General features: G+C 39.5%; 1 protein-coding gene across 1 annotated transcript in view; it reads right to left on the bottom strand.

Moving 5' to 3' along the window:
- Positions 1–1,639: 1,639 nt before the first annotated feature.
- irag1 (inositol 1,4,5-triphosphate receptor associated 1) overlaps positions 1,640–27,732 on the bottom strand; it is a 37,307-nt gene continuing 11,214 nt past the window's right edge. Inside the window, exons 19-39 of the mRNA XM_086287805.1 lie at positions 25,721–25,749; positions 17,383–17,601; positions 15,080–15,186; positions 14,940–15,001; positions 14,051–14,224; positions 13,828–13,905; positions 13,653–13,678; positions 13,346–13,402; positions 11,705–12,136; positions 11,429–11,507; positions 10,792–10,909; positions 10,667–10,697; positions 8,636–8,776; positions 8,290–8,421; positions 7,519–7,669; positions 7,267–7,316; positions 6,374–6,505; positions 4,969–5,030; positions 4,228–4,338; positions 3,974–4,102; positions 1,640–2,570 (exon numbers count right to left, since the gene is read on the bottom strand). Coding sequence (XP_086143931.1) covers positions 2,408–2,570; positions 3,974–4,102; positions 4,228–4,338; positions 4,969–5,030; positions 6,374–6,505; positions 7,267–7,316; positions 7,519–7,669; positions 8,290–8,421; positions 8,636–8,776; positions 10,667–10,697; positions 10,792–10,909; positions 11,429–11,507; positions 11,705–12,136; positions 13,346–13,402; positions 13,653–13,678; positions 13,828–13,905; positions 14,051–14,224; positions 14,940–15,001; positions 15,080–15,186; positions 17,383–17,601; positions 25,721–25,749 — 2,483 coding nt within the window. The 3' untranslated portion in view covers positions 1,640–2,407. The remainder of the gene's footprint in view (positions 2,571–3,973; positions 4,103–4,227; positions 4,339–4,968; positions 5,031–6,373; positions 6,506–7,266; positions 7,317–7,518; positions 7,670–8,289; positions 8,422–8,635; positions 8,777–10,666; positions 10,698–10,791; positions 10,910–11,428; positions 11,508–11,704; positions 12,137–13,345; positions 13,403–13,652; positions 13,679–13,827; positions 13,906–14,050; positions 14,225–14,939; positions 15,002–15,079; positions 15,187–17,382; positions 17,602–25,720; positions 25,750–27,732) is intronic.

The following is a 27,732-nucleotide window of genomic DNA, read 5'->3' as shown; positions in this document are numbered from 1 at the left end:
CACTGGGATGTGTGGACTCTGTCACTGCCAGAGAATAACGGAAAAGGAAGAAGGAAGTAGTGCACATGGGTCAGATCAAGAGCCATCCTATGTTCTGGGAGCAGGGCTCAGGAGACGATAAGTAATACATCAAAAACACTAATCTGCAGAAATTCAGTAGAAGGGGAAAAGCAGTGCACACGTGTTCCCATTCAGCATTTTTAATGTGAAATGTTGTTAAACTTCAATAAATAAGTTATGTTTTCAGGTTCAACTGCAACCAGTATTTTTACAGGCACAAATATATATATATATATATATATATATATATATATATATATATATATATATATATAATATAAACACTCACATTTACTTATTAGAATTCTCTTTTGAATCTTATTACATCGAAAAAGAAAGTTTATTAAAATAGTTTGCTTACTCTCTTTGCACTGAATAGAATTGCGTACAGTTTTGTTGTACTTTTTGTGTGATGAAAATAAAGAGTCTGTATATAGTAATTCTATTCTATTCCATGATTCTGTACAAACAATATATTAAAAGGATAAAGTGAAAGCACAAAAGGTGGGATTTGCAGTAGAGTTGTGAAAGTTTCTGAAAACCATGATGTAATACACTCGAGAAGAGATTCTCTTCTGTCCTGATGATTTCCTCTCTCTGGGAAATTCTCCATCATGTGTGCGCTTATTATCTTTGGTCTCCTCAGATGAGCCTTTGGCACGCGGCCTCCTATTTCCACAAAAACATTTCTCCGCAAGCCCCGATGGCAGGAAATGACGCAGAGCCTGCTGACGAAGATGCAGCAGGGTTTTTGACAGATGTGAGGTGACACTCTGGATTAGAGCAAGAATGCTCATCGTACATATCACCTCTCTAAGAGTGGGGTTTGCATGTCCTTAAAGTTGTTATAGAATTAAACTAAATTAGACTATGAGACTTTCAAATGGGAACACAATAGAATTTCCCAACAGGTCTTGGTGAGAGAATTTAGACATTTTTCCAGCAAAAGTATCCTGTGGCCTCTGTTTGCACAGTTGCATCTGAACAAAGCATGGTCTAGTTTTGCAGTGTGGATACACACCATCACACCACACACCTAACGCAGACCCTGTAACCATAACTATAGCCCCTTAACTTTATCGACTATTACATTCTAACCCCCAACCATAACTCTGACCCTAACTGCCCCCTTTTATAAAAATTTTGTGGACATTGGCAGGTTTTTTCCCCCTGCATTCCAAAACTATATCATAACAATGTGATTGGATACTTGCAATATTGACCCTGGACCAGCATTGAATATGATGATCCAGGAACAACACCAATATGGGGATATCAGATTATTCTGGAACAGAGTGGAGATATTTGGTCTTAATGCACAGCTCCATGTTTGGTGTTTGGTGAGAATCAAATACAGCAGACCTCAACTCAATGGAAATGCTGTGGTGCGACTTTAAAACATCTGTGCAGGAATAAATGCCCCCCAAACTCGATGAAATGGATCAACAAAGAAGAATGGGCCAAAATTCTGACACTTCAAGTTATTGCTGCTAAAGGTGGTTTTACAAGCTACTGAATCATTGGCAGTACTTAGTTTTCATAGCAACGAATATTTGTCGCTACTGAAATGACTAGAGGAAATATTTCAGGCACTTTTTATTTAAAGGAGAGGTGACAGACCATAAAATGAACAGAGAACGGACAGCACAGCATGTGCAAAGACAGAAAAGGAATCATGAAGTCTAAACAGTGCTCGTTTACAAGAAAAAAAAATCTCTCAGTGCTCTGAAGTAACAATCAAACATGGCACAAATGAGAACCATGAGCTGAGTATTGCACTTGAAGAACTGCTGTGGAATGTGCTTACATTTGAAACATTTTTTTAATAGAAAAAAACAACAGATAAAAACATTTTTCTTTAAATATGTATTAAAAGTCTCTCAGGGACTTCATTATCTATCAAACCTGAGAGATTCTATTGTGTAGATAAATATACAATGTTTCTACTGTGGCATTTAATGAAAAAGTGCCATATTCAGCATTCAAAGTACCAGAACCAGAATGTATAATTACAAGATCTAATTTAATTAAATATCTATTTCAGCACACAATATAATTGGTCCCTAAACAGAATCATCTTATCTTTTGCTGCAGCAAACATCCTTTCAACTTTTCATTTCAAGCAAGATTATAACTTATCTCTGCTGACCATGAAGAAGGCCTCACGAGCCATAAAGCCTCCCAAAATGTCTCTGACCCTTGAGTATCGGGGTCATTTGATTCAAGTGTGTCTGATGATATGGTAAACTGGCAGGTCTCTGTTATTCTGTTTAGCGGGTTCTTTCGTTGCACTCTTACACCCAGTCCAAAGATCTCAATCAGTGTCTCACACAAAGTTCCTCTTCCCTTATGTGTCCTCGTGTCGGTTGTAATAGTCACTGAAGAATGAATAAATACTGAACACCACACACACAGCCACAAACAGCGTCAAAGTGAGCCATAGAAGCCGCCGACTCGTGGATACCTTGGGGCAGAACTCGCCTACAACAGCCAGGACTTCCTCCATCCTCCTGCAAAGATAATAAGTTCATATAGCAGGTGACAAAATATTGGGCAGGGGAAAGTGCTCATTATGGAGGAACTACAGAAGTTTCTTTAAATTACAGACATTATCTAAACTATAAAAAGACCGTATATATTTGTTGAAATAATGGCTGTGGAGGCTAATTTTACTCTCACTTTTAATCCCACAAGATTAATTTAGCGATACGCATGTAAAAGTTATATGCAGCTGTGCAACCTTTGCAAGCTGTGCAAAGGTCTTGAGCTTTTTCCTGTAATTTTTTAAAGTGGTCTTGAGCAAAAGTTGCCAGACATTGGCTGCGTTTTCACTCATTTTCAGTCCAGTCCTTGTACCTGACTATTTTCTTTCTTTTTCTTGTTTTGACAAATGAATCATTCAAGCATAAAAAAGCCAACACATAGCAAATTAACAAAGACCTGACACACGACCTGAGTTGATCCATGTACCGTTTATGTTTGCTTTTATGCTCTATTTTCACATATGTTTGCAAATGCTTCCATAAATCACTGCACAAATCACTGAGTGTTTTGTGCTTGGACTTATTAATCTTTTCTGTTTTTTTATGTGTTATACTTTCAGCACTTTCTGGGTTGGTTTCCTTATTTTTATGCCTTTCTAGTTTTAGTTTAGTAATCTAGGTTCTGTTCATGGACATTGTTTGTACTCAGTTCCTTGTTTCAGTTATCCTGCATCTTACTGTTAAGTCTCTGTCTCTGTTAGGTGTTTTCCTGTTTTATCTTGGTGGTCTTTCATCTCTTGTTCTTTGTGTGTAATTCTACTTCCCTTGGTGCGTTATTTCTAATTAGTTCCAGCTGTATTTCCCAGCTGTTTCCACTTCCCTCATTACTTCTTGTAGTTATTGTCTCCATTTCCCCTTAACTTTCGTTGAGTTGTCCTTGGCAGGTGTCTTACCTAGTGCTGGTCTTTCCTTGTGCTTTCTATTGTTCCCTGAATGTTTGCTTTCCTCATCTTAATACGTCATCTTGGATACTTTCCAGACTTTTTAAACCTTGGTAGCTGTCAGCATTAAAAGCTCACCTTATGTTATTCTGTCTCAGCGTCTTGCATGTGGGTCTGTAATAAGGTCTACCATCCCCACAGCAACTCATGAGAGAAATGAGGTGTGGCTAAAGACTTTTGCAGAGTACTGTAGATATAAACTCACTCTTTGTGATTTTAAAAATGGGTTTGTGGTGTTGTTATAATTTTTTTATGTATTTTCAATTAAATGTAACATTTTGTGTGTAATAAAGAGATTCATCTTCCACTGATCATGAATTATTTACAAAAAGAGCACAAATAATTTGTTGTGCTTATATCAATACTATCAGAGATGAGCATAAATACACAATTTATATTTCCTTTTCTAACATGACAGAGTGAGTTCACCTGCTGTTCTTAAGCCTCTCTCCGCTCTCTTCGTCCTTATTTTTTGTTTCCAGCAATTTGTCCGCAGCACTTTCGTCTTCACGTTTTTCTTCCTGAAGCGCCTTGCCTTGCTTCAGTCCATCTTGGTAGCTGCGTTTGAAATATTCACATTTACAAGTGAAATTGGGACACACAACTGAAATGATTTCTGATAAACAACTGTGTCATCAAACTGTCCGCTTATCTACACTAAAAAGCAGAAGAGAGGGCCTCACCCTTTTTGATAGGCCTCCTCTTCGATATTTGCCTTGATCTCGGCTCGGAGCTCCTCCAGGTTTACTGAAGGCTTGGCTGGCTCATTTTCCTGCTCCGACACACTCTTTCCACTGCATTGTTTCAGATAGGAAAGAACAATTAGCCTTGGACACCGTGACGATCACAGCAGACGTGACAAAACACTGTTACAGTCAGGTTCCATCACAGTACTGCGGCCCGGTCGTATAACGGATGAGACGCAGCGCAGGCCGAGTGGGATGTGCATCCCACCATCACGAGAACGATGAGTACAAACGAAAAACTGTGATTGCACTTTGCACATTTGTTATTGCGATTGTCCTTAAAGAACATCTAGCCCAGACACAGAGAGCTCTACTCAGGCTGACTTTATAACTACAATATGATTGGAGCCTTGTGCCTGGACTTCATCAAACTCTTTCATAAATGTTTAGATTACTGGATAGCAGTCCCGTAATAGCATATCCCTCAACTCTAGCTTTTTTTTTTTAATGCTTTCAGGTTTATTTTTACCTCACTGGAATTGTTTCTGCACTTTAAAAACATCCTGAAGGTCACAAAAACAAGCTGAAGTCCCATCTGAGCGCTTTTGATAAAAATGATTAGAAGTTCGGGGTGAGAGGACTGAGGAATGACCTTGAAAATTAAGCAGTGGCACGTGACTTACATGCAGCCATGTATGTGTGTGTGCACGTGTAACAATATTAATACAAGAAACATACCATTCTGTTCCTGGTTGTGCAGCCTCTGTGGAGGTGGTGCCTTTCACGTCATTTGCTTCACACTGAGGAGAAAAGTGTTAAAAAAAATCGTAACCCTAATCTAAATCTTAATAACAAAACAGTATTTGCTACAATTGGCTTTACTTCTCTGGATGAACATATGCTTTAACATTTCGGGCCTTTATAAACTTTATTATCTATTTTTGATTTTTCAGTTCCTCTTGGAGAAATACTAATTTCACATTTCAGAAGGTTTTTGGCACAGTTACATAACCCTTGTTTTTGTGCTATGGTCTGTGTATTTTGAATTTTGTACACACTCAACAGATGTGAATTATCTCAAAAAGAAAAAAGAAAAATGACAGAGTGATACAACAGTTTTAACCAAGGACAGCAAAACAAATCTGACTAAAACTGTGTTGTGAGGACTGCCTCGAATTTCTTGAGCTGACATTGTTTTTAGTGATTGTCCCTCGAGAGGATTCAAGTGTCCAGCCAGGTTCCCTTCACTGTGCCAGAAGAATGTCACAACTTGTTTATGGAACCAGATTTGACTGACTGCTAAGCCAGGACAGATCTAGCCTTTCCTTGACTTTCCCAAAGGAAATGAAGGTTTTTCTAGCTACGTTCACTTCTGGTAAACCCGGAGAACTCATTGATGACATAGATTGAAGTGATGAGTTATTTATAGGATCAAGCTCTACTTGTTCAGAAACTAATTTTGAATTCGCTATCCTGAGATGCCCAGTGATACCTTGCATAGTGTCCAGCAGCACCTGGAACCTTGTATTGGATAAGCAGAATACCTGGAGAGAACCCAGGAAGGAAGATGCAAACTCCACTTTGCACGCAGGGTCCTCTGATCAGTAATCATTGCTTTAATATGAGACAGACAGTCTGATACTTTATGGACTTTATTGTACCAGTTTCGACTCATGTCGATGGTCAAACACCTGAGTGACCCTGCTAAAGTAAAGTAAACTTCTATAGGAGTAATCTTCTATATGCCAGATATTTGGTGTTAATATGTTTCTTATAAAGATGAACTATTTTAGCAGGAACTCATTCAGAAACTCCACAGTTTTATTTCAATGTGCTACTGAGGACTGCTCTGAGAATCAAAGAGAAAAACATTTGTTTGTATCAAGCAATCTGTCACATACGACACATAAAAAAAGTTTTAAAAAAGTACTTTTTCCTTTTAAAAACTGTTTGTGTCTGTAAAAATGCCAGCTACATTTACAGAAATACTTGAGTGGAAGTATTTTATTTTACAAGAGATGAATATGTTGCCCACCTGCTGAGAAACTTTAACTCAGCAGTTTATCTGTGAGCGTGGGTGTCATTGTACTAAATGCTTAATACATCATTTCCCATCATTTCTCATCAGGAAAGGAAGACCTACCAGGACAGGAAGAGCAGCACCAGTTGTGGGTCCTGCGTTGGAGCCTTGGCCAGCTGTGGCCGGGGTCTGACCCGGGATGTTAAGAAGATTAAACTTTGGCACCACCGCTACGCTCACCCTGCGTCGAGGCACCTGGTCGGGTGAAAAGAAGACAAAACATGGAGCACTGTGTTTTACAAAAACAGAGTCACTATAACTTTTCTTTTTTGTAAAGAAAAACGAAACAGAAAAAAACTGTAAAAACGGGGGAGGGTGAGACATTTTTAGGTGTGCTCGCAGCATGACAGTATGGTCATACTTGCCACCCACTTTGGCGGACGGATTTATCTCTGACCCTTTGGACTGGTCAGTGAATAGGAATCATGGTCCCTAGAGGCGCCGATGGGGACATAATTTATAGGGGCGAGGAGGTTAAGACCATTATCCTCGTCTAGTCTCTTTATTTTATTTTATTTATTGTTGTTTAGGGTTCAATTTAAGATTCTTCAGATCACTTTTAGAGCTCTTCATGGTCAGATGCCTCCGTATAATAGTGAACTTCTGTATGGAACCATATCTAACTACTAGCTCTCTGAGCTCAGCTGATCCTGTTGGTGATGCGTCAGAAGAAGTTAATGACAAAAGGCAAAAGGTGACTGTGCTTTTGAATTTGTGGCCCCCAAGTTGTGAAACTCGCTTAAATAGAATTTTGGATCTGTGGACACTGTTGATAACTACCAACCTGTACAGATTTACTTTTATATTTTTAAACAGCTACTGTGAAAAATAACCATGACAATCAGCCAAGTGGTTGAATCTTTATATTGCTTGTTTTGTCTGACTGGCAGTTGCACATCCAAAACCTGTGCAACAACGTGAAGCAGAAAAAAAAACACAAAAAATTCATTGCTTACCTTTCCAGGGATGAGGGGCATTGGTCTACATGGACGTGGAAGTCCATCGTCTTTATAAAGAGAGACAAAGAACCAGCATTAATAAAGCACAGTAACCATTTAAATGCTGATGTTTCTCCCACATCGACAGTAAAGCTGCTCAGTAATGCAGCATTAGTACACTCCAGGCGCTGTGGGAATTTCCTAGCGGAATATACGAGTGAAGATGAAGCCAGCAGCGGTGCTGAAAAGGGAACACAAGTGTAATCTTACCTCCAGGGTCTACAGACACTCCGTAACGAGTCGAGTTCTGGTTGGCCAGCTTCTTAAACTCCATGAGCTCTGCATGGTCCTTCTCATACGTCCTCTTAAGATTTTCCACATACTGCATCATAACCTCTGTGGCCTTGTTCATACGCTTCTCCTGTTAGACAATAAAACCAGTCTAAGCAGGCTTAAGTTACAGCATGAGCACAAAAACAAGAGCTTCCACTAAAAAACTGTACATAGAGAGGAAATCATTCAACAGATGTACAAACCAAATACACAATAACCTGTGTATTTATGGATTTGTCCAACATATCTTTGACTTCTCCCATCATGTTGCTGATATTTTAAGTGAAGTTAAATGTTTTTAAAGGTGAATTAATGACACTATAAATAAACTGAAAACACACAGATTATTTATTTGATATTATGGGAAAACACAAACAAGTATTTCTCTAAAAATATCCACACTCATCATGAATGAAAAAGAGGAATTAATAGATTGCTATTAATAGATTGGTAGCTGTACACAAAAGCAATGATTCATCTGATTGATTTGGGGTTTTAAATAGCTGAAGCTCTTTTCCTGATGTTTTCATTAGCTGGCCTGAGGTCAGCCATGACATCAGATAAAAATCCTTCAGCATAATTTAAAAAACGCTGCCAAACAGGCATTCCTGGAGTACCAGTTGTTTAAACAATAAGCTGTTTCGTGTATTTTCGCAGCATGTTTCACTAAATTGTATAAAATTCTCATTCGTCTGTGTGTAACTGCACCTGGCGAACTGCGCCCACTATCTCTGCTCTGCTGGAGAGCCGTGTGGCAAGCCTGTGCAGCACTGCTACCGTCTCTTTTAGGCGCTGATAGGCTTCGCGCTGCTCCAGGTTCTGCCACATCGGCGCAGTCATCTGCAAGAAACACAACATGTTGTTGCAAATCTCAGGAAGAGAAAGTGTGCGTCCTTTATTGCACCTGAATTAACTCAGGCAAGAAAAATATTTACTGTGGGACACGTCCAGGAAACATTCAATAAATGAATGAGCACTAAAGAGCCAGGGGGAAATCTCCTTTTGTTGTAAGTTATCATCTATCTTACATCAGCCTCTGCTTTCGAGGACCAACCTTTAGCGCTCCTTTGAAGTCGTCTAATTCTTTTTCCGTGTCCTCCTCAGTCAGGTTCCTCTCCCTCTCTGACTGCTTGAGTCGCGTCTCCAGAGTGTAGTTGTCATTACGAAACGCCAGTGACAGCTGGACGAATGCATTCTGTAGAAAGAAAGCTAATGCAGTTCAACACTCAGATTAAGAAACATATTAAAATGAAGGTGAGCTGCCTGTGATCGCAACACATGAACTCATTGTAAATAGTCATAGACGGGAGTCGGTGCACACGGTTACTGATGTGTGAGAATCAAGCGTCCCTGAGATGAGCATGGGGAACAAACTGTGAGTGTGGCATTCGACCTCTTGATGTTTTGTTATGTTGATCAAAGCTAATCTGCAGAGGTTTTTCCAACATACACGCCTGAGAGGAAATCTATGACCTCTGACTGTCCTGATCCAGACACATCCCAGAGGGAGCAGCGCGAGAGGCTATAGTCCGGGGCTTACAGCGTCACAGATGCCTGGATTTTCTCCACAGGAAATCACACAGAGTCTCTTTGGACTGATCAGGAACAGAAAAACACTTTCCTGTTGACAGAACACCACCGAAGCCAGGCAGGCAACCTCTGACGACCATGTAATTGTTTTTGCATCTCTTGTATAATTTTACAACTTCCATGAGCAACTTTTACCCAAGAATATCCCCAGCAGGGAATTATAAAGTTTTTATGATTCTAAGCATCTGCTTTGGGAACACAACAGGTTATTACAAACACTTGCACATGTACTTGAAAAAGCTCAAACCTGAGTGGAACAATCCATCTGCTTCCAGTGTTTGAACACAAGTCACTGTTCAAAGCAAACACTTTACTGCTGGCAGTCACTTTTATGATTTGCTATATTCTAACTCATGTGCAGCTAATCACTGTGGATAATTTAAAAGGCGCAAGTCAGAACGTTAAAGCAAATATGTCTTATTTGAAAAGGAACATTTGGAATCTGCTTAAACTTATGTTTCGTTTTTCTTTTCTTTGTTTAAAGAAGTAAATTACATTTTTAAATTGGTCGAGTCTCCACTCCCTTCAGGCTTCCAAACGTTACATAAGATAAAGTGTCTTTAGCTTCTATAGAAACATATTTGCTCATTTATTTGTGTAAACTGACTTTGTGCACAGAAAATATGTGAATGAGCTTCAGAAGTGCTGTTAGGTGGATTTTGTTACCATCATTTAGCTGTTTCCAGTCTTTTACTAAGATTAGTTATCAAACTAACTGCTGTAACAAAATTATTTCCCAAATTTGCAATAAATATTACTTTATATTACATCATATCGACTGGCATTATTAGGTAAAATTAGATTTTCACAGATACATCAGTATGGAAGTATTTATTGTCTATTTTCAGTCAAAGTGATGCTTGGTGTAGCCTCAAATCAGTCCCAAAGGTGCTCAGTTTCCTGTTCTTAGTGATAGGAGCGGCACCCAGTGTGGTATTCTGCTACTGTAGTCCATCTGTTTCAAGGTTTGATGCATTGTGCATTCAGAGATATTTGTAATGGGTGTTTTTTTGAGTTACTCTTGCCTTCCTATCAGCCCAAAAGCAGTCTGGCCATTCTCCTCTGACCTCTGATATCAACAAAGCATTTTCACCCAGAGAACTGCCACTCACTGGAAATTTTCTTTGAACAGACGATTGTTTGGAAAAACCCAGCAGATCAGCAGTTTCTTACTCAGACCAGCCCATCTGGCACTGACAACCATGTTACATTCAAAGTCTCTTAAATCACGTTTCCTCCTTATTCTGATGCAGTTTGAACTTCAGTGAGTCGTCTTGATCGTGTCTATGTCCCTGATCAATGCACTGAGTGCATGATTGGATATTTTCATTAATAACGTTTGAATTAGGTGTACCTAATGTAGTGTACACATGCATAAACAGAATAAGGGCCAGTGTGTCAGTATTGCTCCCTTTTAATTTACAGACTAAACCCCATTATCCATCCTCTTATCTAGTTCTTGGTGAGAATATAAATTCAGAGATCAGGTACCAACCTCAACTTCTTTTTCGCTGAGTGGAGGAGCACTGGAATGAAATGAGAGAATGGAAGCATTACTCATAACAGTGAGATAGATGGTTATAAATTAAATGTTAACTACAGCAGCAGGTTGTTACACACCAGCCAGGCAGACCCCGATGAAGTTTGAGTTTTCTCAGCATCAAGTCTGAAATGTTGGGCATGGCGTCGGATCTTTCATTTGTGTCACTGGTAGGTGTGTTCAGTGATGACGGCGAATCTGCAGACACAATGCTACACAAATTAGAGCTCAAAATTATTTCTGGAGAATAATTTAAGTTTAAGGTAATTTGATATCTTCTGTGCAAGCTGACATAAACCAAATAGGAGATAGGAGGAGAGTGTTGTTACTACTACTAGTCCCATATAAATACATCGATCTTTGGGTGGTCAAACCAGTTCTCACCGGAGTAAATTCCAAGCAAAATCTTAGTGATTGGACTTTTTAAAGTCTCAGAACATAAGCATAATTTCCTCTTTTCATCAGGTGCTCTGTGGTTCACAAGCTTTAACAATAATGCCATCTGCTGATAAAAAACGAGAGCACAAGTTTCCTTTCTGCTGCAGTACTGTCAGGGGTGGAATAGAGGTAAAAAAAACAGAAAAGAAAGAAAAGAAAAAGTCGTCATTTTCTGAAGCGAATCAGATTTCAGGAAGTGCACACCCTCAGTGTGCTGAATGTGCTTCTGAAAGTACTTTGTGTCTTACACAGGGCAAGAGGGCAAACAAGGAGCGTCACCTTTTTCCTGTTCAGCAGCTTCGCTCAGCTCTGGTAACTTCGATCCCACGATGCTTTGGTTTCGCATTAGCTTGTGCTCCTGTGCGCGCGCGCGCACACACACACACACACACACACACACACACACACACACACACACACACACACACACACACACACACACACACACACAAAACATTATGGCACTTTTATATAATTGTTACAACATTCTACCAAATGGACAGCTGGCACATAAAAAGAGGAAATGATAACAATAAGACTGAATTGCTGCTTTACCTCTCTGAGTTTAGACAGCTTCTGTGCACCCACCGGTGGGGTGGGGAAATCCTTGTACCCCGAAGTCTTTAAGCCAGCATCCTTGGGCTTGTCTGAGAAACTGTCCTCAGTTTCTGAAGGGAAAACCGGGGCTCCATTTCTAGAGTTAAGACTGCCTACAGCATCCCAGGAAACAGCTCTCATTAGTGGTGGAAAGGCCCCAATAGTCTTAATCTCTGCTGTACACGGTGCCTGTTGAGTAGAAGGTCTGGGCACAGGCTTGGCGACCCCTGTGGCTGGAGCCTGGTTTGGACTTCGATTTGACTCGTCTGATTTGTTGACAACTGTAGGACTCTTGGGTTCACCGTTTTTCTGAACAGCAAAACGAGGTGTGAGAGTCCCCGAGGACACTTTCCTTTTGTCAGGTAACTTCCAGTCCACCAACAGCTTTCCCTAAAGTTGGCAAGATATGAGAGAAATACTGTATGTGCATTTCATCAGGCATTAAAGCGGTTGGATAACACTCCAGTTGGACATGTTGGTGCTTCATAAGAGAAGCTAGGGTAGCACTACAGCATGCTTGTGAGGACAAACTAATAGTTAGAAGCTGAGATTCAGAGTATACTGTCCTGTGAAAAACGGAGTATACCCTTACTGCTTCCACAGGAATTAAGAAGGTAAGCAGCAGCCATGTGCTATTATTAAATACACTTAATCAACTGATCATCAGCAAGTGTGAGCACCTCTATAAAAGCAGAAGCTTTGTCAGTTCATTAGTTTGTTATTAGTTTATTATTAACACAATGCCACAGTTTTTCCAGGAGTGGACGTCCCAGTGCAGAGCTTAGGCCGTGCAACACTCCGAGAACCTAAAGAAAACCTGGAGGCTGTCGGTGCAATCCCTCCGCCTCTTAGTGAATACACATATGGCACAAATGTTAAAATTCTAGCTGACTCCCTTTTTGAGTTGTTGCATTCATTTCATGCATTAGTATTGCATAGAATTGTATAGTTAGTAATTAGTACCTTTTTATCTCTTAATTTTTACTTAGCATGTTATTTATTTGTAATTCCTAGTTTTATATCTCTTGGAGATATATCCTTTATATATTTATAAATGGAACGTGTGGGGGGGGGGGGGGGGGGGGGGGGGCTTAGGGTGAAACAGCATTTTGGTACACTGTATACTGTGTATACTACTGTATTGACAATAAAGCTCTTGAATCTTGAATTCAAAGAGATTTTCAAAGATGTGACCTCTGACCGTGACCTTGAGTTCAAAGAACTCATCATTACCAAACAAACTTGAAGCAATGTGATGCAGAGCGGGCCAAAATTCCTCCACAACGCTGTGAGAGACTGATAAAGATAAAGATTTCGAGGTATTGCTGCTAGAGGCGTCTCTACAAGCCACTGAATCAGGACTGCATAGAGTCCTGTGAAGTGTTTCTTTTTCACATGACTGCACAGCTGAGGTTGGTGTGAAATTCAGACAACAGACAACTTATAATATATACCTGAGAATAACATAATAAATCTTGACAAAGGTCACAGGGAGGCGTTTTGAATCTTTCAATGATCAGTTGTGTTTTTCCTCGTCACATTTGACATTTGAGTTTTGGTGTGTAAATAAAAAAAACACAGTAAGCCTGTTGATCGTACCTCCTGGTTCTGGCTGGTTGCATCAGGCTGCTCCCTCCCTGGAAACACCTCCTGATACTACAAGAGATAATAACAACTTTCTTCTGTTAAAATTTACTAACCTGATTAAAATTTGCCCAATGGTGATTTTTTTTCTTTGTTTTGTTCTGTTTTTTTTTTCCAGAGACAATGTTCCACTTCATATAAAGCAAATTAAATAGAGGAACATTTAAAAAAACACACACAAAAAGAGCCAAATGTGGCAAACATGTCATACTTCACACCACTGTGGGTGAAAGCTGTTTAACAGTGAGATCAGTTTCTTTACCTGGATCGTCTCCGAGGGTCCTGCTGCTGAAAGAGCAGAAAACAACTTACAAATCATCTTCACCAACTCAAGGAGTGAAAAAATGACGCCAAATTAGGAAAAAGGTTAAAAATGAGGAGTGTAGTTTATTGTTAATAAATCCAAAGAATCCAGACATGAGACAGAAAGCACACACCGGTCTGAGGGGCCACAGTAAGTGAGCTGCTTCTCGATGAACACGGTGAGGATGATGGCGTTGGAGTCGGTGAAAGACCTGAGGTAGCGGGGTTGTGAAATAAAAATTGAAGCTATAAACATCTTTAATTTAAATGAAACGCTCAGACACCAGCTTCACACTCATAAATCTATGTGCAATGTTTTAGTTTCTATGTTTGTGTATGTTTGTGCGTGCGCGCTACCTGTGGGCGAATCAGTGAGGCTGCTGGTGGATCGCCGGCCTCGGCGTGTCAGGAAGCGATCGCTGACCTTCTTGGCCTCTTCAAGCAGCTCCAGGTTCTTCTGTCGATCCTCCTCGGAGAGCTGCAGCTCCGGGAGCGGATCTTTCACCAGGTCAATCACATTACCTGTGCTGTCTGAGAAAGATAATACACACGTGACACACAAATGCACACAGACCCATAAAATTTCTGCTTGTTTCTGGTACCAAAATATAAGCAGATAATATGCCGTAAAAAACAAAACAAAACACAAAATTAGGCTTCAAAATATATCAGATCAAAAGTGTATGCTCTGTTGTATCGGAGCAACTGTGTCTCAAGTGTATTTATGTGGGATTCATTGGTCTAAAATCTCAAAGCAAGGAATAATTCACGGATGGATATGAGCCAGGAAATCAGGTGATGAGTGCTCGCCAACTTGGGGATGATTTTATCGTCTCCTCTTCTCGGAAACGGGCAACAAGCTAAACATCAAAAGTAATCAAAGCGCCAAAAGCATTTCAAGCATGTGTGAGTCTCAGGATGCAGATGACCAAACTTAGTCTTAATGTTGTAAGAGTTCTTGTGTATCCACGCACAGTGAGAACATTAATTTATCTTTATACATCGCTGGACAGGTCTTTCAACAAATCTGATTGAAATATCTTTTATATAAAAAAAGTCACTGTGAGAAGTCGCGATTTGACACAGTGTTAAAAATGTTTACCTAAGAACGGTTTAGTTATGGAAAAACACTTAAAAATAAAGTGGAAATTTTTTATATGGTGCTGCACTACATCAAATAATAACTATTACATCATAACACTGTAAAAACTACAGTGATGTATGTGTGTTTGTGTGATTTACCCACCAATTGTGGTGATGGGCACCCCGGGGGAGCTTCTGACCAAGCGAGCTCTGGGACTGTGTGGTCTGAGAGAGAAAACTGTGATGATCTGGAAATGCTGTCTCTGTTTCAAATTAAAATTGAGAAAGCTACTGGACGATTACCTGGCCTGTTCCAGCGGACGCCCATCCTGATGGACAACCTTAGCCTGCTTTGGGTAGACGATGGTGGGCGCAGTCATGACAACAGCTCGACTTTCACCTGGTACTAACTGTGCAACACAAAAAAACTTAAGTGTGCATCACTTAACACATCAGCCAGTTTGTGATATTAGATTAAACACAACCTTAATAAGGAGCAGATCTTTTTAAATTAAGCTTGAACTTACACAATAAAAGGGTTAAAGGTAGATTTTGAACATTAACTTAAACCTTAAACTACATATTCCAAAAAAACAAAAAAAGAGCCAAATTTCAACAAACCAGTTTAAATCTGGCACTAACAGGAGAATATTGATTTGACCCACTTAAGCACAAAGAGGTCTGTCACCTCTAGTAGGTTATGATGAACACTATTGTGGAATAGCTTCAAAAGGCTGCTAAAGGTAAGTATGCAAATAAATACAGACTGACATGAAACCCTTATTCTTTGAGAGGTGCTCTTAAAGCTTATCTTTGCAATAGATTCTTGAAAAAGGAGTCTTTCTGCTGCAGACAGGCTGCTGATTCACCGTGGCTCTGTTCCTATAAGGGTGGATACTTTTATAGTGTTGACTTATGCACTGAAGATTATATTACACAGTTTCATTACTTTCTTCAGAGATTTCTTATCTAGCTTGTGTGTTTATGAGGTAAAGGTCACTGTTCTCTGAGGTTTAGCCTGTTTAACTCTTTATTATCTCTGGGATAATTAATGACTCAAACTCGGAGTCTGCCCCATTAAGATCTGTCCTTAAAGTCTTTGAAAGCATTTCTAATCTTTATATATTTCAAGGGTGAGATCGCTCAAATGGCACACAGATAAAACTTCTGATTATTACCATTACCATCACCACCAGCCTATCACAGGGCTAACACAGAGAGACAGACAACTATTCACACTCACGTTCACAGCTATGGCCAGTTTGCCTAATCCCACTAACTGCATGTCTATGAATTTGGGAGGAAGCCGGAGTAGCTAGAGAGAACCCATGCAGACATGGGGAGAACATGCAAACTCCACAGAGAAAGACCCAGGATATTCTTCCTGTCAGCCAACAGTGCTAATCTCTATGCCATAAATACTGAAAAAACTAATAACTCAGACAGATCAATTAAGAACAAACCCCCCCAAAACATAACCAATCACAGGGATCAGGACAGGAAATGCTACTGATGTCACAGAAAAATGCAGTAAACTCTGGTGTTTTAAACACAATATCATTTAAAGTAGTGATGTTTAGCTGGTGGGGGTGGGGTAGGGGAGTCATGTGACATTAAACAGACATTAAACAGATAGAGGATGTGGTCATTGAACGGGAACTCAAACCATGGCTCCAAACCTGAGAGCCCAGTCCAACTCTGGTAAACCTGAGTGGACTTGTCTCCCCGAAGAAGTTCTTAAGCATGTTTTTTTTTTATCCTGTTGTATTTAGCTTCATAAGTAATTTTAGATATAAAAATGACTGAGGCCTTGATCTATGTGACCTCACAGCGGGCAACAGGCATCACTGGACAGCTACATTTCCACTATAAGGAAACTACAATCATTTAAGTTGTACAAAATAGTGACATATGCATCTATGCAAGTTTTTACAATACTTTTTTTTTAACGATAAGGAGCAAAAGACCTGCATTTATAAACTTTGCCACACATTTTCTTTTAAAAGTTGGTAAATTGCTTTTTCCCATCTAACCAAAGGGCTCAAATTTGTCACAAGGGACATGAAGCAGATATTTTACAGAGCCAAGGTATTTGTCAGATAGTAAAAAAAAATCCTGCTGTGCAAACGTAAAAGCAGCTTTTACCCTTTTTTAAACACCTCACTTTACCTTGGCTCAGGGAAAGTTATTATGACAGCCGAAGTGACTTTCAAAGAATCATAAAGCATTCATCAGTCACCGGAATGAAATTCATTTCCAAACATTTAGTGGGAAATAACTAAAACATGAGTGCAAAAAAAGGAAAGTATGTACCAAATCAGTTGCCAAAATTTCACTTTGTTAACTTCTGTCATTCTTTGCAAAGCACTGCCTTGGTCTGACAACAGCAGGGAACATTTGTGACAGAAGAAGGCTTAGTTAAGGAAAATATTGCTTTGCTCTCACTTGAAAAGGAATGAATCAGTGACTTCTTCAGTGAAGGAACTTTTTTCTGAGGGAAAACTCAACATTGATAAAAAAAAATTCCTTTCAGGGCCAAATGAAGTATGAAGTCAGATGTTTTACCTAAAAACAGAATATCAAACAGGGACAGCAGCTGCACTTACTGTGCTGGGAGAGCTCGGGGAACTGTCCATCTCCTCTGGAGAGTCCTCCTCTTCCTCAGGCAGTGTGGGCATGGCCGGGTGCAGAGAAGGGCGAGAGCGGGTGTGCGGGAAAACAAAAGGGGTCTCAGCAGCAGGCGAGGCGTCACCGGACTCCTTGAAGTTACAGTCACTTTGTTCGAGAGGAGATGTTTGCAGCAAGTCTCGCTCTTCTTCCTGGAGCTATAAACACACAGAAAACCAAATACATGCATTTTAAGCATGATTAGAGGCATGCTGAGGAGAGCTCCTTCCGATCAGCAGCAGTTATTAAACTAGTACTTTAGCCATTTTTCTTTCTGCCTAACCACAGCTAAAAAAAGGATAAACCAGAACTAAGAAAACCATTGCACTGCACAAACAACTCCCAAAATAGCTCCATTCTGCACATTAGTGAGATTTCCCAGCATACTGTACATACGCATCAGAAATGAAATCACCGTGACTCACATCGGATGTATGGGTTTTAAACTTTCATGTGAGCATGATGATTTCCAGCCAGAGCATCAGGAAGCGTCAGAGAATAAAATAACATGAAACATGCCAGGAGTTCATATTGGGAGTTTTAACAGGAGCAACAAGACTTCAAGGAATGCTTCCTTATTCACACAGAGTCACCACAGTGGGTAGCTCTGCATTTTCGATTTGGTAGATTTTTATATCAGATGCTTTTCCTAAAGCAACACCAAAGGCATTCCTGTCTGCTTCCAGGATTGAACAGGAGAGCTGTTGCTTGTTCGGCAAATGCGTAAACCACTACACCATGAAACACTTAAAAAAAAAAAAAGAAATCCTTCTTTGTCTGGTTCATGATCTTAATGACACGCTGTCTAAATTCAAAAGAAACAACATGCAGCATCTCTGCTTTACAGCACAAGTGACTGAAATCACAAACAAGCACTGCTCACGAGTGAGCCTGCAATGTTTCATGTGCTTTTCTTCCCACACTGTGACTTTCAGCAGGCGGTTACTGTTTTGAACACAAACAGTGACTGGGATGCGCTTTGTTGTTATAAAACGCTGCTACAGTCAGTTTAACTTGCTCTCACAGGCTGAATGAGGCAACGAGCTCCCGAGGGGCAGCGCAAAACAAACAGAAGGACTTCTAGATAAATTATGAAAAAATGATTTAGTGGATGGTGGATGGAGGATTACTGAGAGGAAGAGACTCATGTCTCATTCACATGAAGGCAATCAAAGTCAATTAATTAAAGCTTTCCTGACTAAAATTATACAGTGCTGCCAAAAAGTATTTGCCTTCTTCCTTTTTAAATTTTGCATATTTGTCACATTTACATGTTTCAGATCATCAAAAAAACTAATATTAGATAAAAGTTACCCATGTTACTTGCAGTTGCAATTATTAAAAAAGACTAATCCAAGTTCAGTTTCACTAGTCACACCCAGGCCTAATTACTGCCAGATCAAGAAATCACTTAACTAGAACCTATCTGACAAAGTAAAATAGGGTAAAAGATCTCAAGAAACACCACATCATACCAGGATCTAAAAATCAGCTGAGAAACAAAGTCTATCTATTTGAAAAGTATGACAAAGCCATTTTTAAGGCTTTGGGACTCCAGTGAACCACATTGAGAGCTTATTATTCACTTATTCACAAATGGAGAAAACCTGAATAGTCGCGAACCCTTTAAAGAGTGGCTGGCCAACCAAAGAGCACATTGACAACTCATCCAGAAGGTCACAAAAAATCCAGAAGAACATCTAAAGATCTGCCGGGCTCATTTGCCTCAGTTAATGTCAGAGTTAATGATTCAACAATAAGAAAGAGACTTGGAAAAAATGGCATCAAAGGAGAAAATCACTGCTGAGCAAAAAGAACAGAAGGGCTCAACTGACATTTGTGAAAAAAATATCTTGATGATTCCCAAGACTTTTGGGAAAATATTCATAGACTGTTGAGACAAAAGTTAAACTTTTTAGTGGTCCACCTCTGGTTTTGGAGTGGCCTAGTCACAGTCGAAGCCATTAAGGCTCAAAAACTCTCTGATGCGGCTGAATTAAAACAATTCTGCAAAGAAGATTGGGCCAAACCCCCTCCACAGCGATGTAAAATTGGCATTGGCAGCTATTGCAAACACTTGATTGCAATTCTTGCTGCCAAGCTTGGATTTGACTAGGGGCATTTACTTTTTTCACACAGGGCCAGTTACCAGGGTAATATTTTTTTCTCCTAATTAAATTAAATCACCATTTAAAAACTGCATTTCATATTCACTCGGATTATCTTTGTCCATCCATCTTTTCTGCTTATCTAGATCAGACAGCTGGAGCCTATCACAGCTGCCACAGGAAGCCAGTCTGGTGCAGGGTCAACACATAGATACAGTCAACCTTTCATATTTACAGTCATCACCAATCAATCTAAGCTCATGGATGTTTTTGGACTATGGGAGAAAGCCAGAGTACCAAGAGAGAACCCAGGCAGCAGACCTAACCATTTCACCACCGTGCCGATATCTTTGTCTAATATTAAAATTATTTTGATGATCTAAAACATGTAAGTGTGAAAAATACACAGAGATATAACAACATATGGGCAGCATTAAGAGGAAAAAGCCAACTGCAAACAAACTGAAGCAGGATTTAGTTTTGAGGAGAATGAAAATGAGAAAAATGCCTCAAATTTGCCAATTATATAAAAACCTAAATAATCTTGGCCCCAAGATAAGACCCAAAGAGCAGGGAACGATCAGCGAACATGAATTTAAATGAGTGCAAAGATTAGTGTAATCATCAAAGCTGAAGCTGTAAAAGCTGTGTAATCAAAATTTATGATGCGGCTCCTGCAAATGTGTACATGTAGAATATTTTATTAAGAGAAGAAAACAAGGCTGTTTGATTCAGTATATATCATAGTGGTACATGTGAAAACAACAAAACTATTAATCAATTCTCAATAAATGACTTTTAAAAACCACCATGTATTCATTTTACAGCGTTCAAAGTGCTGTCTTATTGAGTCAAACAAAAATGTAACAAAACCACATTATCACCACATCTGATGTTCACACTGGAAAAATAATAATTTATTTGTTTCAGGTCTGAGCTGTTTGAGCTGATCTTTACCATGGACACTGCAGCAGTTACCTGGCTCCCTGAGCTACAAGCCAACCTGACTTGATGCGTGCAGCTTGTTTGAACCATTGTTTGAACACACAGCGCTTCCCTTTTCAGTAACAAATTTATGCAAATCACATGTACTGTATTTTTAAACCACTCTGCGGAGGAGCACGGTGCACTCATGATCTACACAACTCCTGTGTGTGCTAATGTGACACACACATTCATTTGATTTCACCAGAAAAAGAGAAATTTACATAGGTCCAATCAGCACAGATGTGAGCCTTCTTACTGCCTTCTCTTTCAAATCACGTGCAGCAGCTTTGAATAATATGCGCAGGAAAGTGGAAGGTGTGATGAATGAATGGTTATTTCAGAGGTATGGCATGTGGCCGTGTGATGGACGAATCCTCTGAGAATTCAAGGACAAAATATGCTGAGTGCTGCTCAGTGTCATCACAAAGATGACAAGATCTTGGGAACATATGGGGACAGAAAGGCTGTGAGTCACTGGGGAGGAAATGGGTTGTTTAACTCCTCCCTGCGAGCAGCAAGGACGTTTCCTGAATGCAGGGACAGTGTCATATGCGACGGAAGCATTTAAAACAGATGTTTTTATACTTTAAAGCGATATTTCACTTTGGCAGAAAAGAGTTAGACAGATACTGGTTGCTTTGTTCTTGAGGAGAGCCAGGACGTTTTTATCTTCTTTTTTTTCTAATTCTGTAATTAACTGTCTTAAGTCTTCAGGTGCTATTTATAAATTTAGAAGAAAAAAACAAGTTTGAGGTCCTTCTGAGTTACTCACAAATGAGCTACTGGTTATTTCTAGCTAACTGCTCTTGAACTTACTGAACTCATGAAACTATTTAATTTTGTGCAAAGATTTTTTATTCAGCCATAACCTGATTTGTTTCTAATTATGGACAGAAATATTTAGACAAAGAATTTGAACAATAAAGGAATCAATGATTATGTTTTTGTTAAGGCTCGCTGTGAGGCAGGCAAAGTAGGATCCAAATGGAAATAAAAATACAAACTAAAGTTGCTCAGCAACAAATAAGCCATGGCAAGGAATCTTACTGAGAACACATGAGGGAGAACATGTCAAAGAGCAGAAGGAAACTGTGGACATAAATACACACCAGGTAATTAGGGAGCAAGAAAGCTGAGGTAAACAAGACTCAGGCGAACAGAATCCAACTAATGAGACAAGGGGAAGCAAAACTAAACACACCACAAAGGGGACAAGGGACTATCAAAATAAAACAGGAAATAACAACCACTCAATCCAGGAGTACGACATGTGAACTTGAAACAGGAACAGGATATAAACAAACATGGGGACATATCCGACTGGGGACACAGAAAGGGATTACAAAAGGTGATATAAAATATAAAATATATAAACCCCAAATACAAGATTATCAGAAATACAAAACCAGAAAATCCCAAGCACCCTAGAAACTCAAAACTCTGGGTCCAAGACCCAGGGACCAAGAGGAATTCTAAGAAGAAGCCCAAACAAAGTCAACCTACTCTGCAGGAGGTTAAATGGTGTGGTGTTTATTCAGCAGACCGAGAGACTGAGATAAATATTGCATAGTAACTGAATCACTCTAATTATTTCCTGCAAAGGGGGGGGGGGGGGGGGGTGAGAACACAGGGGCCCGAGTGGCAATAGTTAAAGACTTCTTTCCTTTACTTGCACAAAGAGAAGTAAAACAAAAGTACTTGTTGATTTCATGAGGAAGCTTCATTTTGCAGCGTACTTTAGTGGTCACTTTTTCTGTGGAGGGAGAAATAAGGACCAGCATCCTGCTCCCCTCCTCCTGTTACATAAGCTCATTCCCTCTAGCCAGATTTGTTTAAAATTTGTGTGAAGCATAGAGCACAGGGCCAACAGAGGAAGTGGTTACCACGCAGTCGCAATCTGAGATAACAAGTCAGAGGAAGTGTCAGAAAGAAAAAATGGATTGAATGAGGGAGCAGACTAAATCCACAGGCTTCAGAAAATGCATGGTCACATATGAAGGCGCAGGAAACATGAGACAGAGTTTCACATGCAAACAAAAAACACTTTATGTAAACTCACACCAACAGTTATCTAGAATATCATTTACCCACAAATATTCATGCACATGTTTGTTAAGGCTGCAGAGACCATAACTAAACTGAAACTGCATGCGTCCACCACTGTGGATAGTCCACTGTGACCAGCCGATCATCTAAACCTGTCCACAGAGAGCATGCACCTTACCTGAGTCGGGTGCTGTAGTGCTGTAGAGAGAAACACACACACACACACACACCGCGGCTGATCTCTCCAAGTCAGACCGACTTCCCACAGTCAAAGCGTCACCCTCAGCCTTTCCTTCAGAAAACTCCTCTACCCTCAGGGCTTCTCCTTCCTTCTCCCGTCCCCTCTGTTCCCTGTCTTTTTTCAGCAGCAGCCTCTCTTTCACTCCTGGGAGCTTTGACCATTTAAGGAGAAGGGCTCTGTGAGCTGCTGTGCAGTGTGTGTCTCTCTGTGTGTGTTTGTGTGTGTGTCAGACCGCTGCTCCCCTGATCATCCCTCAACTTAACTTAAAGCTGAAGAAAGATACAAAATGATGTTATTGTTGCTTCAGAGTTTGTGTGTGTAAGTGTGTTATTTTTTCACTTTTTACTTTGTCAGATGCGTAGGACACTTTTTTGCATGTTGTGGTACGTTTGCATGTTTGTGAGAAACTGATGGATCGATTGTGCCTGCCTGAGCTGTGTTTACTCTGCTGGCTAGGAGGAATCCATGCATCCACTTCCAGGCTCTTGAGGTCCATTAATGTTTGGTAAACTGCCCTTCCAAAGCTTCTGTTATTTGTGCTACTTTGTCTTAAAAGTGCTGAAATCATCTTGAGTTTTGATGGTATAAAAAAGGAGGACAGCAGTCACATTGTTTGTATGAGTACAGCTGACTTTTACAGCAAATTACAGCATAAAATTTTTATTTAACATGGGCTTAAGTCTTAAGTAATCATGTGTGAAGGAAACAGTTGTTAAAAGGAGGAACTTGTGATAAAAAGTCAGCTGTTTTCCTTATTTGATACGACTATTGCGATGATTATCTTAATGCTATTTTGCCAATAACATTCTGCTGTTTTATTAAGCAGGCAATGATGATGATGATACTAGAGTCTACAAATAAATTAAAATAAATTATCAGATTATTGTTGCAGACAAACTAATTCCTATTTTACCCTTTTAGCAGGTAATTATTTAGTCCATCTGGTGACTAAACAATTACCTGCTATAAGGGTTGCTCCTGGGGTGGGTGGGGGGGTGGGTGGGGATTTTGTGTTTCAAAGGGTCACAAAATAACTTGTGATTATAATTTTATCTTCGTATGAAAAAATAAGTACACCCCAGGATTCAGTAGCTTGTAGAAATACCTCTGGCAGCAATGACTTGAAGTATGTACGGCTTTAACAGTGTTTCATATCGTTGGGGAGGAAATATGGCTCACTTATCTTGAAGTGTTGCTTCAGTTCATTGAGTTTTATGGGCATTTTGCATTACGCACAGCTCTGCTGACACCTTGCCACAGCATTTCCATCAGGTTGCAACACCTTTTCTTTTTCAGCCACTCTCTTGTAGATTTGCTTCAGGGCTCGGGATCATTGTCTCGTTGCATGACCCAAATATGATGATGTTTTCATTTGTCCAAAGGACATTGTTCCAGAAGCCTCGTGGTTTGTCCAGATGCAGCTTTGCAAACCTTAGCCATGCTCTTCTTTTTAGAGTGAAGAGGCTTTCCAAACAACTCACAGTTCTTTCAGTCTATATCTAATTGTACTGACATGAACTTTAACATTTAACATGCTAACTGAGGCCTGTAGAGTCTGAGAAGTATTGTACTGTCTGACCTTGGGGTGAATTTGCTGGAACCTCCACTTACTGAAGAACGCAGCATTTTGTAAACACACACCTGAATGCTTGAGACCAGCAAACTGCCAAAGCCTCCACTTTTCCAGAGAGGCTCACAAATGCTGATGATCGATTAGACAAGGTCATTTGATTATCAGCACCTGGCTGTGACATACCTCCCTAAATCCTCTGGAAGCAATACTTACATTTTTGCAGGTCTGTATAGAGTCCTGTGAAAAATACATTTTTTAAACAGTTGTATGTACAGTCTAGTAATTTGGCCCTATTTAAAGCCAACCATTTGTATAATTTCCTATCATCTGCCAGAGACGTCCTACTCATTACATACCCCTTGCCAAGTGATGAATATTACTCACTTTACTTTATCTGGTTTTAATGTGTTTTTATTTAAAGCTTTTTTTCTTATATACTGGTTGTGCTGTAAACAACCAGTATATAAGAAGTTTATGATACACCACCAAGTTTATAAGACACTATTATGTAACTTTAAGTAGATAAGTGTTAACTTTAATAGAAAATAAAGGCAGCCATAATAATATAAACTAGCTCCACAAGAACGCATACTTCTTCCGAAACATATTTTACCACAGTATCTCATCAGCTATCGTAAAATAACGATCCTAGCATATGTATCTATTTTTGCATGTTTGTATGTTCCTTATCTCCTCCTAGACGAGTGGACCAAACTTGATAAATCTTTGCTGAAACACTGCTCTAGGTACTCTGACTGCAAGCATCTAGATGGCAGACACAAATATTTTATAAAAAATATATTTGTATGTTTGATGGTTCAACAGTGAACTAAATGGGATTAGATTAGATGCACAGTGCATCATAACATGATACTATACCTTTATAGGACAGGGTTTTTCAGGTTCATTAAATGTTTGTGTCCTGCTTCTACATGTTCCATTAGGAGATAAAAGTACACTGTCACTTATTTTTAGGGCAACTAGAGTTTATTTAAAGAGTAAAAAAATATTATTATTTCCCTTTTAAAGAAGGGGCTAGAAGTAATATTCAATGAAACAATCATATGAAGTACAAACAGCTTATAACTGCTACTAAAACATTAGCAGAAATCAAATTTAGTTATTTTTAATCATGGCCTAAAGTCAAACGAAGCAGTCACACTTTATCTTACATTGGCAGCCAAACATATATACACATTTCTCACAAGTCACTTCAAAAACCATAAAAGACATAATAATCACACCTAACCTTCAGTTCTGCCTCTCAAATATAAAACAATAGTGCATTTTACAGTAATGGAACAGAAGGAGCGCTTACTTACCGTGCTGTAGCTGCTTCCTCCTGTGCCACCTGTGAGAACCAGAGCACAGACAGAGAAAACAGATTGATTTGCATTTAACAGGAAAGCATGTGCAATGCAAATGTCAGGGGAGAGTTAAAAAAAGAAAAGACTAAGTGAAACATGCAGAGAGAGAGAGAGTGAAAGAGACAGAAACAGAAACAGAAAACAAATAGGGAAGAAATAAATTGAGTTTTCTGCTCTGTGAGGCTCTTGTTCCCCACAAACCACCTTGATAACTAGGGGCAACAATAACCTGGCAACCTTAAGTGCATGAGGTGTTTGAGCCGCTGGTTGAAAGCTCTTGTCTGCTGCTTTAGGGGCTCCTGATACCAGGCAAAGGGTTTAAAATCAGCAACTTTCAGACAGAAGCACCCTCAGAGCTCAAAATCAAAGTGTCACTTTAGAGGTAATGAAAGAGCTGCTCAAGAACAAGTATTATTCCTGCATAAGAAGACACAAAGGAGGATACAGTACTAGAAACACTCTCAACTGGGTTTATGTTCCAGCTGTTGAATTGTAGCTTATGAAAAAGTGCAAATCAGACTCTGAAACATTCTGCGTAATGCAATGCAGTCATTCACAGCTAGTATTTACCTTATAAATCCTTTCACAAGTCCATGAGGGAGAAAAAAAAACGTGGACTTTTTTTTTTCCTCGCCAGATCAAATTCTTTCTATTAGTGGAAGAAGAGTTCAACCTGCCTACAAATGAATTCACACTCCAGCTTCCAGCTGTTATTTCCACCTTTCTCTCACCTAAAGATTGCCCCGCGAAAGAGCGCACCGTTTACAGCCACCACATACCAAGCAGAGCACAGAGACCCACTGCTTTTCTAAATTATTTACATTCAGGCTTCAGGGGATCTTTAAGCTTTAAGTAACCTGACTGTGCTTTGTTTTAAACAGAGACATATAACTTAAAAGCAGGTTGGTATGCCTAGTGTTCATTTAGTATCCCAGATCAATGCTTTATTAGTTCTAGGAAGACTGAAAAGTGTATAAAATAGTTTTACAGCCACCAACACAGGCACTGCAGCACTCAGAGACATTTAAAACCTGAATATTTATTATTCTTAATCATACTGTTTGCTAGTTTATAATGAATGATATGAATGATAGAGAGTTGCTCAGCAGGTTCACCAATACAGTCCACAATAAAAAACCCTAGCTGATGGAGTGCTATGATTATTCCTCAGTGGGATGAATTTCACTGATTTTAGTCATACACATGCAAGTGTATTGTCTAGTTTAACATATGATCCTTAACACAAGATGGTTTTTATACACTGAAATAATTCCTGCATGTTGACTGAAATGAGACGATAAATATGGCATAGCTTTCCACAGACTGTATAAAACGATCGAAGCAGTTAACTTAAATGGGAAGTTGTTGTGTATAAAGTTGAAACTTGCATTCTTTCTAATGGCTAGTCAGGCTAATTTGGTAGCAAAAGTCTGATCTTACTGAAAATTAACCATTTTTCACTTGATTTATGACATTAGTAAACACTGATGTTGTGCGAGGGTAACACACCAATAAGCCAATAAAGAAATAAACTGAGCAGAAGTGAGTTCAGCTTATTGGCGCGACCTTCCACCACAGTCCCAGTTTCTCGTGTAAGCTTTGGCCTCCTGCATTTTGTAACTCATTAAAATACATGAGTGAGTGCAGACTGCAGTCCTGTCAGCTTCTCAGTTAGATCTACTTCTCAGTTGTGCAGCATTCATCTTGCTTAAAACACACTGCAAAAAGCTGAGTGTTCAGTTGTTCTCTTAGCTACGTTTGTGTTAAGTTTTGCTTGTCAAAACTACCATCCATAATCCCTCAGGACAACATTACAGAACAGTTCTAACTAGCAAAAAGGTGTAAAAGGGATTATATAGGTTATATAGAGAAAGAGATTATATGGGATATAGTCTTTAGTTGTATTGAAGTTTTATATGTGTGCATGTATGAATGTGGAGAGAAAAGAGACGTCCTCATAGTGACAG

This window comes from Aulonocara sp. 'chitande type north' Nkhata Bay, linkage group LG1, assembly GCF_057382095.1.
Source record: "Aulonocara sp. 'chitande type north' Nkhata Bay isolate Kocher_YH1m ecotype deep benthic linkage group LG1, A_spYH_male_GT1.1, whole genome shotgun sequence".
In the NCBI taxonomy this organism is placed as follows: Eukaryota; Metazoa; Chordata; class Actinopteri; order Cichliformes; family Cichlidae; genus Aulonocara; species Aulonocara sp. 'chitande type north' Nkhata Bay.
The sequence above is the reverse complement of the archived record's forward strand: the minus strand, read 5'-3'. Positions and strand labels throughout refer to the sequence as shown.